General features: G+C 43.1%; 1 protein-coding gene across 4 annotated transcripts in view; it reads right to left on the bottom strand.

Moving 5' to 3' along the window:
• SLC41A2 (solute carrier family 41 member 2) overlaps nt 1-18,632 on the bottom strand; it is a 124,404-nt gene that overhangs the window by 41,694 nt on the left and 64,078 nt on the right. For all 4 annotated transcript variants that reach the window (XM_027871367.1, XM_027871359.1, XM_027871377.1 and 1 more), the window contains exons 7-8: nt 12,368-12,515; nt 10,623-10,702 (exon numbers count right to left, since the gene is read on the bottom strand). In XM_027871367.1, coding sequence (XP_027727168.1) covers nt 10,623-10,702; nt 12,368-12,515 — 228 coding nt within the window. The remainder of the gene's footprint in view (nt 1-10,622; nt 10,703-12,367; nt 12,516-18,632) is intronic.

Raw genomic sequence — 18,632 nt, 5'->3', positions numbered from 1 at the left:
AGATAAAAATCATTTAGAATTTGGGGGAAGCAGGAATATGTCATGGAGGAGCTGGTACTTGAACTGGGCCCTGAGGGAAAGGCCGTCAGTATGTAAAGCAAAAGTTTAGGGGTAGGAGCACCTGGGGTTGGTTTAGTACATGGTGAGTCCCATCTGACTGGAACACAGAGGACAGGGGACGGGTAGGAATGTGCGGAGAGGGTGGGATATCTGTTTCAGGATCATAAAACATAAAGGTGAGAAGGACTTTAAAGATCAAAGAATTACAAAAGGAGGAGAAGCCTCAGCAGCTATTCCATTCAATTCACATCCAAACCAGAATTCCTTCTTCACCCCAGGTCTGGAGCCAGCTTTTCTGCTTTGGGATGGCCCCAGTTGTTAGGAAGGCATGTTTTCTCTTCAGTAAGAGCAAACCTAAATTTGCCTCTCTGCAGCCTCTGAGGACGTGGAGCTGGGAAGGAGAGACCATTAACACGAACATGATCCATGTCACACGTGTATGACAGCAGAGGTCCAGTTACAGAGCGGGGTCTGTGGCTTTTAATGGCCTCTGAGCGGGGAGATGTGGTAGCCCAGAAAGCCAGTGCGCTCCTGGGCTTCATGAAGAGGCGTGGGACTGAGAGGAACAGCGCAGTGACTGTCCCACTGTGCTCTGTCCATCAGTCCTCATCTAGAGTCCGGCGCTCAGCTCTGGCTTGGTGCCACGCTTTAAGAAATAGATTGGTAATCCAGAGAGCATCCCCAGGAAGGCACCCAGCCCTCCTCAAAGTCCTCGAGGCCATGTCGTGTAAGCATCGACTGGAGGAACTGGCCATGGTTAGCCTGGAGAAGAGAAGACTTGGGGGGAACCGACATTAGACTGGTTCTGTTTGGCCCCTGGGGCAGAACTCAGAGGATTGGGGGAAGGGACAAAGAGGGCAGTTCCGGTTTTGAGGAAACCGAGGCAAACAGGGTAAAGTGACTTACCCAGGGTCACACAGCTACTAAGTGTCTGAGGCCACATTTGAACTCAGATCTTTCTGACTCCAGGCTCAGTGCTCTATCCACTGTACCACATAGCTGCCTACATTCATAATTAATGGAAAAGCTAAATTTCAATTAGAGATTAATGAAAATAAAGATATAATAATTTTTATGGAATTTAAAGTTCCCATAGTCCCCACATAAAGAACCCCTGAAGGAGAGGAATCTTTATTCAGCTTATTCTGCTAATAAATATTCAATTCTACTATGGAGTTTTTTAAATTTGCCCATGTCTCCTTGACAACAGAAATTCTATTACCATTTGTTATCATTTTCTTGCATACTTATTTCTACAAACCCTTGCCCTCAATGCTTATTTCTTACTTAACTAATTTTCACAACAGATCCAGCTGCCTTTTTACAAGATAGTAAGTGAAATACTCTACAGCTCTCTTTTTAATAATTAATAGACACAAAGAGCATAATTTGACAACTAACTACAAAGCTTTTGTTCTGTGGGCATTTTCACGATTTCTGCTTAAACACCAAACCTTCAGAAGACACACCTACATAATAACACTCTGCTGTTTTGTTGCAGAAGAGATCACTGGGTGGGGAGTTGCAAGCCCTGGGTTCTGATCTCTGTTCTGCTGCTGAATAGCTGAATGACCTTGAACCCGTCCCTAACCTCTTTTGGGATCCAGACGCTCCTTTGTAAGACAAGAGTGATCTCCAAGCTCTCCAAGTTTGCTTCGAGCTAGGCAACCACTCTATGGTTACACATTTAATACTGTTTTAAGGAACATGCTTCCCAAGCTTTTCCCCTCCAAACATTATAAAGAATGGGAGATAAAGCTAACTGCTACAATGATTATTATCATTTTTGAGCATAAAACAAACTGGTCTCACTCTCCATCGTACACAAATGGCACCAACTCCTAGAAAAAGTAACAGTTTGGTTTTGCAAGTCATCTTCAACCAACAGGTGTATGCACTTCTATTCAGTCTGATTGCTCCACGGTAGCGATCTACCAGTCTCTGTGTACTTATTTGCCTATATTCTGTTTTTAGCTTATCTGTGAGCACGTATTCTGCTAAGCAGAATGGAAATTCCTCAAGGACAAAGACCGGCTCTGTTTTGTACTACATGTGTATCCCCATTGCCTAGCCCATGGTCAGCACGTAGCAGACACTGAATAAATGCTTGTTGATTGACTGAGTCTACAAAATCTGTACTGATCTCTGCCATAATTTGCAGAAGCCCCTGCTACCGTGGCACTTCACTTATATTTTTTAATGTTCATCTTTATCCACAGACAAGGAAACCACATCATGAGCACTGGTTCGACGTCAGAAATGGACGTAGTTTTTCTTTCTTTCTTTATTTTATTTTATTTTATTTTATTTTTTTTGGATGTGGTTTTAACCAGCAGAAGTAGCACTAAAGATGATGCACTAAAGCTGGCTTTGCCACTGCCCGCTACGATCTGCTGCTGCAACTTCCCAAATGGGCTGTCTCCCCCATTAGAACGGAAGCTCCTTAAAGTCGGGGATGCGCTGACTCCTGTTTATGTCCCTACTGCTCAGCACAGTACTTTGCACAGAGTAAACATTTAATAAATGCTTTTTCATTCATTCGCTCATTCATTGTCAACTGTTGACTTACGTTCCCTCACTCAATCATTTTCTCTCAAGTTCATTTTACCTTCTTAATACATACAAACTTGTCAGCGGGTGCCAGTTGGCACTTGCCCACCAGTACGCTCACGCTCTCTGTCTCTCTCTCTCACACACACACACACACACACACACACACACACACACACACACCACTATAGTCCTAATTTAAGCGCTAATCCCCTCTTGCTTAGACTACTTTGCAGTATCTCAAATGGGCTCTCTGCTACCAGTCTCTCCCCTTTATCGTCCCTCCTTCACACACTTGCTGAAATTCACTTGAAGCACAATTGTATCAAGTCATTTCCCTGTTCAAAATTTCTCACTGACTCCCTTTCGTCTCCAGGGCCAAACATCAATGTCTGCGCCTGGCATTTGAGACCTTCACAACGTGGCTCCAACCCATCTTCCTGCATATTGATCTCTTCCATCTCAGGTTTTCCCAGAGTCCTTTGTCCAGATCTCTCTTTTGCCTCCATTATATTATACTTTGTGGTAACCTTATTTGTGTATATCTTGTAAACTCTTTGAGGCCAACAACTGGAGAAGAACTCTGATTTAGCAAGAGTTGCTGGGAAAACTAGAAAGCAACTAGTTAAAATTAGGCTTAGACCAACACCTTTTACTCCTTCATTACCCTAATTAGCCCAAAATGTATAAAACTGATAACAAGTGAGATGAGAACCAGAAGAGGTTCCACAGCTACAGATATGGATGGGGTAAGAAAGAGGGGGATCCTTTAGCCAAACAAAGGCCAGTGGCAGTCAGAAAAGATAAAACTAGATAATCATGACTACATGAAATTGAAAATCTTTTACATGAATAAAATTAATGCAAATACTTGATTAGGCAAAAATCTTTAATCACATAATCTTGGATAAAGGTCAGATATCCAAGGCACACGGGGAATGAATCCAAACGTACAAGAGAAAAAGCCATTCCCCCATAGATAAGGAGACAAACCCTCAAAACCATGTGCTGGATATTTTAACCCTTTCATCTCCAGAATGTCCTTCTGGAGGCCCACTGGCATGAATGGTGACTTCCTTACCAGGCCAGGATTTCAAACTCCAGCCATGCCTCACTTCACTCCCTGCTCTCCTAACATCTTCTCACTGGCCTTACCAGCAGTCTTGTCCCTGAGTGCCCTGACCTCCTCCTTTCCTTCTTCCAAGTCCAGTTTCCCCAATCCCCAGTGATGAAATCAACTCCGCCCCTGTTGGCAGTGTCTGAAAGGGGTGAGTCAATCTGCTCCCCACTGCCCTCATTCACTGTCCCTGAAATTTTCTGGGCCAAAGTGTCCCTCCTTGGCTACCACTTTCTTCATGTGGTGTCACCCCGTTAGAATGAAAGCTCCTAACAAGCAGGGATTATCTTCTCTTTCATATTTGTCTCTGGGTTTTAACACCACTCTTGGCTACAGAAAAGGCATTTAACAAACGCTTTTTCATTCTTTCAATCAATATCCAAGGATATGAACAAACGGGTTCTCAAAAGAAGAGGTGCAAACTATTTACAACCATATTACAGAGTCCTCCAAATTACCAATAATAAAGGAAAGAAAAATCAGACCAATTCTAAAGTTTCACCTCCAAACCAGCAAACCACCAAAGATGGCAAAAGACAGAGAGATCAATACTGACAGGCACACTAAGGCCCTGATGGGAAAGGCATCCTGGAAAGCAATTTAGAATCCTGCTAAAGCAGCCCTGGGTCCCTCTCTGAGAAATGCATATTAGGAGATCTCTGCCATAATCTCCGCCTCTCTCACTTAAAGGAATTGCATTTCATGTGCTTCTCAGCCTGGAGGACCAGACGCCAGGGAAATGCAGCTTACAGTAGTGGGATGGCCCTTGTCCCAAGAAGGTGACTAAATAGTCCATACATACCCTCTGACTTACAGATTCCATTGATATGCCCAAAGAGTCCTAGGACAAAGAGAAAGCTTCCACATACACTGAGATATTTATAGCAGCACTGTTTGTAGCAGTCAGGAACTGGATACCAAGTGGATACCCATCAACCAAAGAATGGCTAACTAAGTTTTGGCTCATGAATGTGATGGAAGGGGGCAGAGTGAAGATGGTGGAGTAAAAGCAGTGACCTGCATGAGCTCTTCCCCAAATCCCTCCAAATACCTGTTAAAAAAATGGCTCTAAACAAATTCTAGAGCAGCAGAACCCACAAAAAGACAGAGTGAAACAAATTTCCAGCCCAAGACAACCTGGATGGTTGATTGGAAAGATCTACTGTGCCAAGCTGGGAGAGAAACACAGTTCAGTGTGGGTGCCCAGGCAAAGACTAGGCTTCAGCAAACCTGGAGCAGGCCTCAGAGGGCTGAATCACAGGCAGCTGTAGTGGTTTCCAGACTTCTCAATCCACAAATGCCAAAGACAACTTAGGTCAGTAGGAAAAGTCTGTGACCTCGGTGAGAGAGAAGCTTGGTCCCAGCTCCAGTCCAGGGGGCGGCAGCTGCTTCTGGAGCTCAACCCACAGACAGAGGTGGAATTGAGCGGCTGATCAGAGGGGGATTGCAAGGATCTCTTTGCTGGTGCTGAGGCAGGATTCTCTTGCTTTGCCTGTGCTTGGATCTAGGTCACAGTTCTGGGTGGCAGTCCTGGGACGAGGAGGAGTGCTGGTGTGGTGGAGCTTGTAGTGGCAGTGGAGAGGGAATCCTCCTCATAGTTCCAGGGCAGAAAAGAGTGCTTGGGTCACTCATAGACCAGAGCACAGGCCAGGAAAGGAGTAAACACCTCACCCTTGATCATACCTCCTTGGAAGAACTGAAAATTTACAGGTCCCTAGAAGTATCTCTGAAAACAGCTGTACAAAACCCCTGAAGCTTGGGACAGTACATTCTCCACGCTGGAAGCAGATCCCCTACCTTAACAAAGAGTTTATAACTCAAGTAATGGCTGGGATCATGAGCAAAAGGCACAAAAAGAGTCAGACCATAGAATCTTTCTTTAGTGACAAAGAAGATCAAAACATAAGACCAGAAGAAGACAAAAAAGTCAAAGCTACTCTATCCAAAGCCTCCAAGAAAAATAGGAATCAGTCCCAGGCCATGGAAGAGCTCAAAAAGGATTTTGAGAAGCAAGTAAGAGAAGTAGAGGAAAAACTGAGAAGAGAAATAAGAGTGATGCAAGAAAATCATGAAAAACAAGTCAACAGCTTGCTAAAGAAGACCCAAAAAAATACTGAAGAAAATAACATCTTAAAAAATAGACTAACCCAAATGGCAAAAGAGGTCCAAAAAGCCAATGAGGAGAAGAATGCCTTAAAAAGCAGAACTGGCCAGATGGAAAAGGAAGTCTAAAAGCTCACTGAAGAAAATACTTCTTTAAAAACTAGAATGGAGTAAATGGAAGCTAGCGACTTTATGAGAAATCAATACATTGTAAAACAAAATCAAAAGAATGAAAAAATAGAAAACAATGTGAAATATATCATTGGAAAAACAACTGACTTGGAAAATAGATCCAGGAGAGATAATTTAAAAATTATTGATCTGAAAGCGATGATCAAAAAAAGAGCCTAGACATCATCTTTCAAGAAATTATCAATAGGGGCAGCTAGGTGGCATAGTGAATAGAGCTCTGGCCTTGGAGTCAGGAAGACCTGAGTTCAAATCCAGCCTCAGACACTTAACACTTACTAGCTGTGTGACCCTGGGCAAGTCACTTAACCCTGATCACCTCACCAAAAAGAAAAAAGAGAGAGAGAGAAATTATCAAGGAAAACTGCCCTGATATTCTAGAACCAGAGGGTAAAATAGAAATGGAAAGAATCCACTGATCACCTCCTGAAAGATATCCCCAAAGGAAAACTCCTAGGAATATTACAGCCAAATTCCAGAGTTCCAAAGTCAAGGAGAAAATATTGCAAGCATCCAGAAAGAAACAATTCAAGTATTGTGGAAACACAATGAGGATAACCCAAGATTTAGCAGCTTCTATATTAAGGGACCAGAGGACTTAGAATAGAATATTCCAGAGGTCAAAGGAGATAGGATTACAACCAAGAATCACCTACCCAACAAAACTGAGTATAATGCTTCAAGGGGAAAAATGGACATACAGTGAAATAGAGAACTTTCAAGCATTCTTTTTTTTTAACATTTTTTTTTCTTTTTTAGGCAATTGGGGTTAAGTGACTTGCCCAGGGTCACACAGCTAGTACGTGTCAAGTGTTTGGTCTGAGGCCAGATTTGAACTCAGGTCCTCCTGACTTCGCTGCCCCACTTTCAAGCATTCTTGAAAATACCAGAGCTGAATACAACATTTGACTTTCAAATACAAGACTCAAGAGAAGCATGAAGAGGTGAACAGGAAAGAGGAATCATAAGGGACTTATTAAGGCTGAACTGCTTACATTCCTGCAGGGAAAGATGATATTTGTAACTCATGAGACCTTTGTCAGTATGAGGGTAGTTGGAGGGAAAAAATTATATGTCTAGATAGATAGATAGACAGATAGACAGATAGATGGAGGGTACATGGTGAGTTGAAGATGAAGGGGTGATATCTGGAGAATAAAATTAAGGGGTGAGAGAGGATTATCCTGGGAGAAGGAGAAAGGGAGAGGTAGAGTGGGGTGAATTATCTCACATAAAACAGACAAGAAAAGGCTTCTACAGTGGAGGGGAAACAGGGGAAGGCGAGAGGGAATGAGTGAATCTTATTCTCATCGGATTTGGCTTAAGGAGGGAATAACATACACACTCAATTGGGTATGGAAATCTATCTTACCCTACAGGAAAATAGGGAGGAAGGGGATAAGAGAGCAGGGGGATGATAGAGAGGAGAGCAGACTTGGGGAGGGTGTAATCAGAAGCGAACACTTCTGAGGAGGGACAGGGTCAAAAGAGAATAGAATAAATGGGGGGTGGGATAGGATGAAGGGAAATAGAGTTAGTGTTTCACAACATGACTACTATGGAAGTGTTTTGCATGACTACACATGTATAACCTGTATCGAGTTGCTCGCCTTCTCAATGAGGGTGGATGGGGAGAGAGGAAGGGAGAAAATTTGGAACCCAAAGTTTTAAAAACAAATGTTAAAAATTGTTTTCACATGCAACTGGGAAATAAGACATACAGGCAGTGGGGTGTAGAAATCTATCCTGCCCTACAGGAAAATAGAAGGGGGAGGGGATAAGAGAAGGGGGGGAGATAGAAGAGAAGGCAGATTGGGGGAAGGGGTATTCAGAATGTATGCCATCTTGGGATGGGGGGAGGGACGAGATGGGGAGAAAATTTAAAATCTTGTGGAAGTGAATGCTGAAAACTAAAAATAAATAAATTAATAAAGAATAAATTAATAATGAATGTGATGGAAAACTGCTGTGCTATAGGGAACAATGAATATGGGGAATACAGAGAAGCATGGAAAGACATATAAACTGGCGCAAAATAAAGAAAGTAGAACCAGGAAAACAATTTACACAAAGACTACAACCAGGTAAATGGAAAGAATGAGGGGACAAATAAAACTGAATTCTGCAGAGTTAAAATAGCTGAGCTTGGAGCCACATGAAAACGTGCCCCTGTCTTCTTCTCCAAGGGAGGCAGGAAATGGACAGCCACTGATCTGACTGATGTGTTGATTACTGAGCTGTTGTTTTCCCTCTTTTTTATTTTTTTTATTATAAGAGGAGTGAAGAAGGGATAAATAGGTGATATAAATTTTTTTAAAGTCAGAATTAGATTAGTTAATTAATCAATATTAGTTAAGTATCTACTATATGCAATAAGTATAAATGAGAGGTCCAGAAAAAGTGAGAAACTAGAGGAGGAAGGGCTCACTTTTAAATGGGGGGGGGTGTGCTCACGTTATTAGACAATTTCCTCCAGGAATAGGCAGGCAGATAACAGAACAACGTGGAAGATTACACGGTGGCAGAGGAAAGCCAGTGTGAGGTTAGGCCTAAAATTCACCAAAATAATCCAGAACTGAGACCATGTCCCTTCTATTTACAAAATAGTAACTAGGGACTGGTGGTTAAGGTACACAAAGCTCGGTGCTCACACCCACAAGGAATATCACACTTCAGTGGACTGTGACATCTGTGCTGGGGACGCCTTGAAATGCTACGGACAGCAGTCCACAGAAGGCTTTTCCTCCGTGCTGTTTCTTGCTCCTGGCATCCTACAAATCTTCAACATGGCACAGGGCATCTGGTAGGTCTCACTCTGCCTGCTATGAGCCTTCATTCTCTCCAGACTGTGGCCCCCTTCTCTTCTGCTCCTGGATGCCATCTTTCAGAGAGGCAAAATCATGCAGGAGTTAAAGGGCTGGCATCAGAGTCAAGACGTCCTGTGCTCACATTCGATTTCTGATGCTTACGAGTGTTGTGAACGTAGGCAAGTGACTTCACCCGTCCAAGGTTAAGACAACTGTCCAAGACTCATCCACTAAGTTATGGAAGGGCCACAGTCTCTGCAGGGGAGGGGGTCTGCATACAGATCCTTGTCCTGCTGGCATATTTCTCACACCGCTTGTGTGCTAGTCATCAACAGCAAAGAGCAGCAGCCAACTTCTGCCCACTATGGATCACTTTCCACCACTCTAGGGTCACTTGCAATTTCGATTCTTCAGGGATTGTGTTATTCTGCGATTATCACAATGTAGTGTCTTTGGGAGAACATTCATATTAAAAAGATGAGTTTTATGTCAGGGAATGGCCTGAGATAATCGTAAGCACAAATAATTACGTACAAACAAAATATACACAAGATGACTGGAGATAATCATAAAGGGAAGGCACTCATATTAAGGGAGAATGAGAAAAGCTTCCTGCAGAAGGTGGAATTGAGCTGAAACCAAAGGAAGTCAGGAGTCAGGAAGTGAAGGAGAGACAGTAGAGAGCCCCAGTCATGGGGGACAGCAGTGAAAATGCCCAGTTGGATTAGTTCGATAGCTGGCCTTTCCAACTGCATGCCACATTTTGAACAACAGATTTTCTTCATCCACTTGGTTTTTCCATTGTGGATTATCACACCTGTATCTTTTGGGTTATGAGGTCCTGCAGTGTTCTGAGATGTGATGCAATGAGCACAATACCACTGCCATCCAGAGGGAGTCCCTCTGTACTGGCCAACGTCCCTGACAGTGGGCAGCGCGCTGGCCAGCGCACATCTACCTGTTTTGTGTATACTACTATCCCTATGTTAGTTCCAGGGCGGGTTCCCATAGGAACACCTCAGGTTCAGGGATAACACAGTGGCAAAGATATCTGCCCCCCTTCAAGCATTTCTTGGCTCTGCAGAGCTCCAACAAAGTCATGAGGGCTGGCTCATCCTCACAGAAGAGCCCGATTCCGCCCCTCTCCTGTGAGCAGCACCTCCTGCTGCTCCCCCCGCCCCGGCGCACAAACGCATCTCTGCCCCGTGTCCCCAGACCTCCCACTGCAGCTGTCTATCCTTGCTCCATGGCGGCCATCACCCGGCGGCACCATCCCTGCCCACGCCCCTAGGCAGAGGCCGGCTTCATAGGGAGGCCTGGCTGTTCTAATTCTTGGTTAATCTCCTCCTCTGGTTCTGAGTACAAGGGACCCTTTTTGCGGTTCTGGTCAGGCTCTGGATGGGGGCTGATCCTCAAGGACCCACTCACCTCAACCCTTTCCAACATCTCATTTTTACTGACGGCTCAAGGGAGCTAAGTGGCTGGCCACATTACAAGTACTGGAGGCAGCTTCTGAACTCAGGTCTGCTAACTTGAAATGGAACACTCTTTACACCACAATGCATTTGCCTCCTTCACCTCCTTCCCTCAAACACCATGTCTGCATGTCTCACAAGCTCATACTTCTAGTAACATGATGAGGGTAGATCTTGAGACCAATGAAGCCAAGGTCAAAACCTGGGAACAACAGCCTAGAAAAAGAAAAAGCTCTCACAATGTAGATCTCAAAGTTAATTAGACAATTACTTGTTGAATGATTCCACCACGATTCACCAGCAATCTTATTTAGCACTTACCGTTAATAACTGGAGTGTACACAACGATTCCAACCAAATTTGGATCCGATACTGTCGTGTCTAGAATAAGGCCTCCAATGCTGAAACATAAAACAGGAACATTTAGAAGAAAAAAAGGCACCAGCTAAAACTTGCTATCTTTATGCAGAAACCCCTGCCTCTTTATAAAATGTTAAAAGTCAGAAGAAAATATAAAGTCAGATCAAAAGAAGCATGACAAAGACCACAAGCCCACCTATCGGGCTCGAGAGCGGCCACTTAAGAGCCTTCCTGTTTCCTTTGAAAGGCGTGAGCTTACTAAGTGGAAACAGACTTTAGCCAGCCAAGCGAGCACGTGCCCAAACACCGACAGAGGAAGGTTTGCCTCTGCCATTTACTCCACCAAAAGGCCCTGCAGAGGTGAGCGGTCCGGCAGGAAACCTTCCTAACGGCCTCTACTGACACACGAGAGCCTCTAGCAGAATCTGGGGGCTGTCTGAGGTTGCAAAGGTCACCTCTACTGAGCAGAGATCCAACAATGTACCGAGATAAGAGCAAGGTGCTACCACAAAGTGGGCGGATGGCCAGAGTCCCAGCCTGGCCTCAGATCCCACTCTGACTCTCAGCACTGATTCTCCATGAGACACAGCATGGAGCAGGGCTGGACTTGGGGTCAAGAAGACCCGGCCCCTCACCACTAACACCGAACTACTCTTTTTCCCTCCTACTATGGGCAAATCATGGAACTTTTCTAACCCTCAGTATCCTTATCTGTAAGATGCAGATCATAAAATCCACAGTGGCTATGTCAGGCTGGGAGGCTCCAGTGGAATCACTTATGTAAAGCACTTCTCAAACTTCACAGGTCTATGCCAGTGTAAGCTATTAGCTCTTACACTGTCTTGGATGATGAACACTCCAGATATATCTAGCATTTCTGCGAAGAGAGGCACTAGGTAAAGTGTAAAAACAGAATTCAAGGAGGCATAGGGTGTGAGGGATCAAGAGCCTGAACAGGAGCCAGCAAGACCAGCCAGCCAGGTTCCAGGGCTGCCCTGAGCGATACAAGCTGGGAGGCCTAGACCCAGCACTTCCACCACCCTACGATCATGGCCTGTACAGAAGATGCCTCTTGGAAGAGGTAGCAAGTTCTGCACCCAGAGGCCCCCATCCCAATGAAGTCACAGACCTGGACAAAAACAGGCTCAAGATAGGGCCGGGATTTGTGATGTCACTGGCAGAGTGAACTCCCAGGGAAGGAAACTCCATCTCCTAATGCACGTCGGCAACCTCTCTGCAACTTCTGGTGTTAGAGGGTTGCCAAAAGCACTAAGAAGTAAATGACTTACGTAGGGTCATACAACCAGGCAGTGTCAGAGGTGGGACTGAAACCCAGTTCTTCCCAACTCTGAGACCAGCTCTCGACCTTCCGATCTTCTACATCAAACTGTCTTTGTACTTTTTTTTTAACATTCTCCCCCAACCTTCAAAATAAAAAATACAAATCTATTTTTTAGAAGAAAAAAATGAGTCAACATAAGCCCCCTTTCTCCTTTGCCTATTGAATGTGTCCTCTAAAGGCAAACCAAAACACTCCCTTGTCAGTAAAGCCTTCCCTGAAAAAGTGGGGATTTTTCCATTCCCATATTTCAACCCGCCCCTGTTCAGCACTGGAGAACGCTCTAAATGCCAAACCAGGTAACGACCTTTCTACTCTCCTAGCCACTTTACCCACAGGCCCACGTGGTCCGAGACCTAGCGCTCACCTGCTTATGACCATCGCCGTGATGACGGGCTCCCAGCCCGAATGGAGAACAGTCCGTGTAGCCGGGTGTCTGGCAGCAATCACAATCCATATGGGAGTCAGAGCCAAGAAAAAGGCACCGACTAAAGGAGCTATGTAATAATATGTCTCTGAAATGTAATAAGAAACACTGATTCCAGTTAATGTGTAGTTCAAAAGTATTCAGTGATGTACCCAAGAACGAAGCAGATGGACTGCCACGAAAGCCTAAAGGAAACCAAAGCTTTCACTGATTAAATATCTTATAACAGAAGACTTCTATTAAGATTAAAGTGTTTGGTCTCTCCTAGGTAAGGTCCTGAAATGTACACTGAAATTCTTAATTAGAGCAACTCAAATTTTAAAATTCAATTTGAAACAAAGAATTATTACAGCCTCAGGTGTCGGTGTTTTCTTCAGTCGCTAGAGTGTAAGAAGCTCCAGGTGACCCTCTTTACCGTGACCCTCCCCACCCCTCCGTCTGCTGCTGTGTTCTGCACAAAAGAGGCTCTGACAGATGTTGCTGGAACGAATGAACTAACAAATGCTGGAAACCCATAATTGCAGGAATTGAATCAAACATATTAGCTGTCAAGGTGTGAGGTTAATTCAGAAAATAAAACTTTAAAATCATTTTAACACCAAACCACACCAACTTGTATGGGGTAAAAAGCAAACTGACTTTTCAGCACTAATGCTCACGTTGTGTGGTGAGAGGAAGGAAAACCATCAAGATATTTCTCAGGGGGAAAACAAACAAATGGTTCCGTTTGACAACAGACTCTTGGTTCATGGCTCTGGTCATGCTGTCCTGCTTCTAGCAAATGTATTTTTATGTTTCCTTCTATTTGATATCTTGCACATTCTATTTTGTGTAACTTTATCAATGAATTTTAAAGGATGAGAAAATAATTTAATTTACAGTCTGAACTCACAGTTCTCCTTTTCCACCTAATTCAGAGAATCATAATATTCAAAGGGACCTCAGAACTCAAAGACTCTACCCCCAACTTGAGTCACAAACCCTGCTTCCAGATCACTCCATTTTCAGATAGCTCCAATCATTACAAAACTCTTAATTATGTAGAACTGAAGTCTGCCTCCCACAAATTTCCACCAATTGATCCATTTCGGCTCTCAGATACCAAGCAGAAAAAGCAGAATTGCACCTCCCACACAGCCACTTTGCAAGCATCTGAAAACCGAGACTGCATTCACCCACCCCGGCCTTTAGATTTCCCTCATGCAGGATAAATAACTCCAGTGTCTTCAGCTCAAGGCTGTCTGCCGTGGCTGCGGCATAGTTTCAATCTCACTCTCCTGACTCCTATATGGGGCCAATATTCTAGAACTGAATCTTCACCTGGGGGCCTAGGATATATACATATACATACACACACACACACACACACACACACGTGTGTGTGTATGCATGTATGCGTATATATGTATATATGTTATATATACACATATATACACATATATCTTTAAAATCTCACTTCAGAATAGCTGGTTTCCTTTGTAATTCTCTATTTTTAATGCATTCAAAAACATTACTCTAAGAAAGGGTCCATAAGCTTCACCAAATGGACCAAAAAAAGGGGCCCATTTGAAAAAAATTTTGAAGGAAGTTGAGAACTCCTGGCCTAGAATCTATTCTGGAGAATTCTGGAAATGAATCCTTAAAGAGATGAGTGGTGAACATCAAGAAAGAGAAATAGTAACTACAAAAGGCCACCATGACTTCATCAGAAACAGATCATGCTAGAATAGGAAAAAAAAAATCACTTTTTTACAAGTTTACTAAACTAGTAGATGAAGAGAACAGTGTAGCTGTAGTTCACATAGATTTCTACAAATCTTCTGATAATGTATCTCATGCCATTCTTCTGGGAAAGATGGAGCGAGATTGATTAGACAATAATACAATCAGATGGATTGCGATCTGCTTGGAGGGTCAGACACAAAGAACCATTGATGTCTAAATGTCAACACAGCAAACAAATAAATGAATGATTAACATGTATGAATGAATGGTAAAAGCATTTATTAAGCAATCACTATGTGTCAGGCTAAGTGCTACATGCTGGAGATAAGACAGTCCCTGTCCTCAAACAGCTTCCACTCTAATGGGAGTGAGAGGGAAAAGGGAAAGAGAAGGTCCAGAAATGGCCAGGAAGTGACAGGAAGGCCCAGTTCAGTACCGTGGATTCGTCTGGCCCTGGGCTGTTTAACATTTTTATCAATGGCTGGATAAAGGCAGAGATGAGATGCCCACCACATTTTCAGACAGCACTAAGCTAGGAGGGACAGCTAACACGTTCGGTGACAACATCAGGATCTGAAAGGGTCTCACACGCCTAGAGCAGTGATGTCAAACCCAAAAAGAAACACAGACCACTCAGCGGTACGCAAGGATCCCCCTGGGTACACCATGACCTAGAAAGCCACACATGTTTATATGTTTCTTTTCTTACTGGTACAAATCGGATAGGAACTACATTTAATCTGGTTCAGGCCACACTCAGCAGTGGGGTGAGTCTTGTGCAGCCCAGAGGCTCAGGCTGGAAACCTGGGCTGAATCTAAGAAGACGAAAGTCAGCAGGACTAAATAGGAAGATTTACACTTGGGTACATAATCAGTGTCACAAGTACAAAATGGTGGAGGCATGGTTACAGATTGGTTGTTTAAAAAAAGAAAGATCTAACCAGTCTCTCTGATAAGGGCCTCATTTCTAAAATATATAGAGGAGTAAGTCAAATTTATAAGAATACAAGCCATTGCCCAATTGATAAATGGTCAAAGGATATGAACAGACAGTTTTCAGATGAAGAAATTAAAGCCATCTATAGTCATATGAAAAAATGCTCTAAATCACTACTGATTAGAGAAATGCAAATCAAAACAACTCTTGAGGTACCACATCACACCTATCAGATTGCAACATGACAAAAAAGGAAAATGATGAATGCTGGAGAAGATGCAGGAAAATTGGAACACTAATGCATTGTTGGTGGAGTTGTGAAATGATCCCAAAATTTTGGAGAGCAATTTGGAACTATGCCCAAAGGACTATAAAAATATGCATACCCTTTGACCCAGCAATAGCACTTCTAGGGCTATATCCCAAAGAGATCATACAAATGGGAAAAGGACCCACATGTACAAAAATATTCATAGCAGCTCTTTTTGTGGTGGCAAAGAATTGGAAATTGAGAGGATGCCCATCAATCAGGGAATGGCTGAGCAAGTTGCAGTATATGAATGTGATGGAAATATTGTGCTGTAAGAAATGATGAACAGGCTGACTTCAGAAAAACCTAGAAAGACCTATATGGTCTGATGCTGAGTGAAGTGAGCAGAACCAAGAGAACGTTGTACACAATAACAGCCATGTTGTGTGATGACTAATATTGATAAACTTAACCTTTCCTGGCAATACAAGGACCTAAGACATCTCCAGAGGATTTGTGATGGAAAATGCTATCCACATCCAGAGACAGAACTATGGAATTTGAATTGCTATTTTTTTTCTCTTCTGTTGAGTTTTGTTTCCTCTTTCTGATGGTTCCTCCTATTGGATTTAATTTTTACTTACAACATCACTAATGTCAAAATATGTTTAATATGAATGTAAATGTATAGCCTATATCAGACTGTGTGCTGTCTTGGGGAAGGTGATGGGGAGGAAGGGGGAGAAAAATTTTAAACCTAAAAGAATAAGGAAGTGATTATTGATCAATCAAAATAAATTAATAAAAAAAAAGAAAGATCTGGGGGTTTCAGTGGACTGCAAGTTCAATCTGAATTAACCCCCCCATAAGCTCATCAGGAGGAGACTGCTTCACACCTCATCAATGACCTCAGTTACCTTCACCTCTCTGATTAGAAGGTGTAATCCCAGCCTCTCTTCATTGGCCACTATTACCATCACGCCTCCTGGTGGGACCTTCTGGCACCACCACACCCCCATTTCAGGTTCCTTTTCATAAGCTCCTTGAGTACAAGGACTGTCTTTCTTTTTTATTATTGTGTCTCCAGCACTTAGCACAATGCCTGGCACATAGTAGGCACATAACAGATGTTGGTATGACTTCCAACAACATAGATTACAAGCTCGTGCCCCTTCTCTTTTTAAGTAGATCTGGCCCAAGTTCTCTCATGGATCTCTCAAAGAGGATCTACCCAAAACAGTGATGGCTTCCCTCAAGGTCTTTTGACATTTGATGAGTCCCCTGGTGAATTCAAGGACCTATCCTTCACACACGTGGGCCACATGTCCCAACAACATCGTTTTCTGGTCATGCTTCTTTGATCATATTGTTTATCTTTGGAAATATGCTGGAGCCTACCTCAATCATCATCTAATCAATCAACAAGCATTACGCTCCTACTATGTGCCAGGCACTATGTTAACTGATGGAGATCCAAAGCAAAAGCAAAATAGTCCCTGCCCTCAAGAAGCTTAAATTAAGCTTCAATCTCCTGTTCCAAGTCCTGGCCCTGGGCCCAAGCAGAAGCCTTTCTCTACATGACGATCCACCAAATCCCTGAAGACAGCTATCCCATCTCCCTCACCCAGCACCCTCCCTCTGACTCTTCTCAAGGCTGAGCATCCCCAGTTCTTTCTAACGGTCTTCACACGGGGTCACTATTCTGACTTCCCTCCTCTGGACATGCTCCAGTAGACCAAAGTCCCTCTTATTCTGGGGCATCCAGAACTGGACACAATGCACCAGTATTTCTGGATAAAGATGAAATGAAGACTTTCCCAGTCAGGAAGAATGACATTTGCAAGTAACTGCTAACCCTGGAGGACCTGAGGGGAAAGAGACATTGAAAACCCTTAGAAAAACTTTGTCTAATTCCATCCAGTCAGTAATCTATCCTAATATGAGAGAAAAACTCTGTATCATCTTTAACCATTTAAGGTAAGATGGATAAAAAATAAAACCAATGACTAAAGAAACTATCCTTTCACATCTCAACCCTTTACCCCAGGGAAAGGAGCCCACTGCACCCACCAGTGCTGAATGAATGTTTTTGTTAAATAACTGAATTGTCCAAGTCTTTAGAGTTCACATAAGAAAAGAGTCTATGGAATTAGAAGGGAAATTTTGGTACAATATGCCTTGCCAAAGTGTTTTACAATAATTCTGTTCTATTTTAAGAGCCTATAAAATGTACCTTCCTGGTCCCACCAAACAGCATCACAGCATCAAGAACAACTTCCATAGTCAGACTATATCCAACCAACCAAATTTCCATCAAAATTATTACGGCTAGAATAAATTGGCAAATAAAGAAACATGTCAAACATTGTTTTTCTTAGAGATAAGATTCTCTTCTAGATAACTGAACATTAAAAGAGGGAACTTACGAACCACTAATGATATAATCCTGAAAAGAGATATCATTAACTAAAACTAACCATGACTATAGCATCAAATGAAAGCACAAGACAGCCTCTTCCTTCTAAATTAAAAGGCCAACAGATGAGCTCACAGTTAATATAATAATCTGCATTAACCAGAAATCACTTTCCAGAACATCTAGGGTGTTTATCAAACTCTCTGCAACTTGAAACATAATAACTTCATCATCAATCGATGCAGTCATTATTTTTGCTTGACCAATTTTCTTTGTGACAAAGCCAAGTTCAATGGGGGAGGGGAAAAGGCTTTATAAAAAAATTGGCTGCCAGGTCAAGAATAAAAGGCATCAAAAAATCTTAAGGAAAAAAGTCTCTCTGCATTTCACTATTTAATGTGATGTGGCATCACAGCCTTGGCCTCGGGTCCCATTGCTTTCAAACCACCTGACATTCGCCCATTTCTGCATAGATAGAAAGGGTATGATAATTCTTGAACTATCCACTCCAAACCTCGTTCATTAAGTACCTAGTCTGAGCAATCCGAGCACTGTGCTAGGGATACAGAGACAAAATGAAAAACAGCCCCCGACCTCATGGAGCTTCCAGTTTTCCGGGGGATAGAGAGCCCATAAACAGATTAATTATGGACATGATCATGTGAGGAGGGAGAAAATACTAACAATGAGAGGAATCTGAAAGGACATCCCATGGGTCTCGGGGAGCCAGGGATCCTGAAAGACTCAGATGAGGAAGGAGCACACTCCAAGCACGAGGGGAGGGCTGACCTGAGCGTCTAGAAAGCTAAGTTTGAGAAAGAAGTGGGCTGGTAACAGCAACACTGTGTTATGACCAACTTTGACAGACTTAGCTCTT

Source organism: Vombatus ursinus, unplaced genomic scaffold (assembly GCF_900497805.2).
Source record: "Vombatus ursinus unplaced genomic scaffold, bare-nosed wombat genome assembly UNPS02003292.1, whole genome shotgun sequence".
NCBI lineage: Eukaryota > Metazoa > Chordata > Mammalia > Diprotodontia > Vombatidae > Vombatus > Vombatus ursinus.
This window is presented reverse-complemented; position numbering and strand designations above follow the sequence as displayed.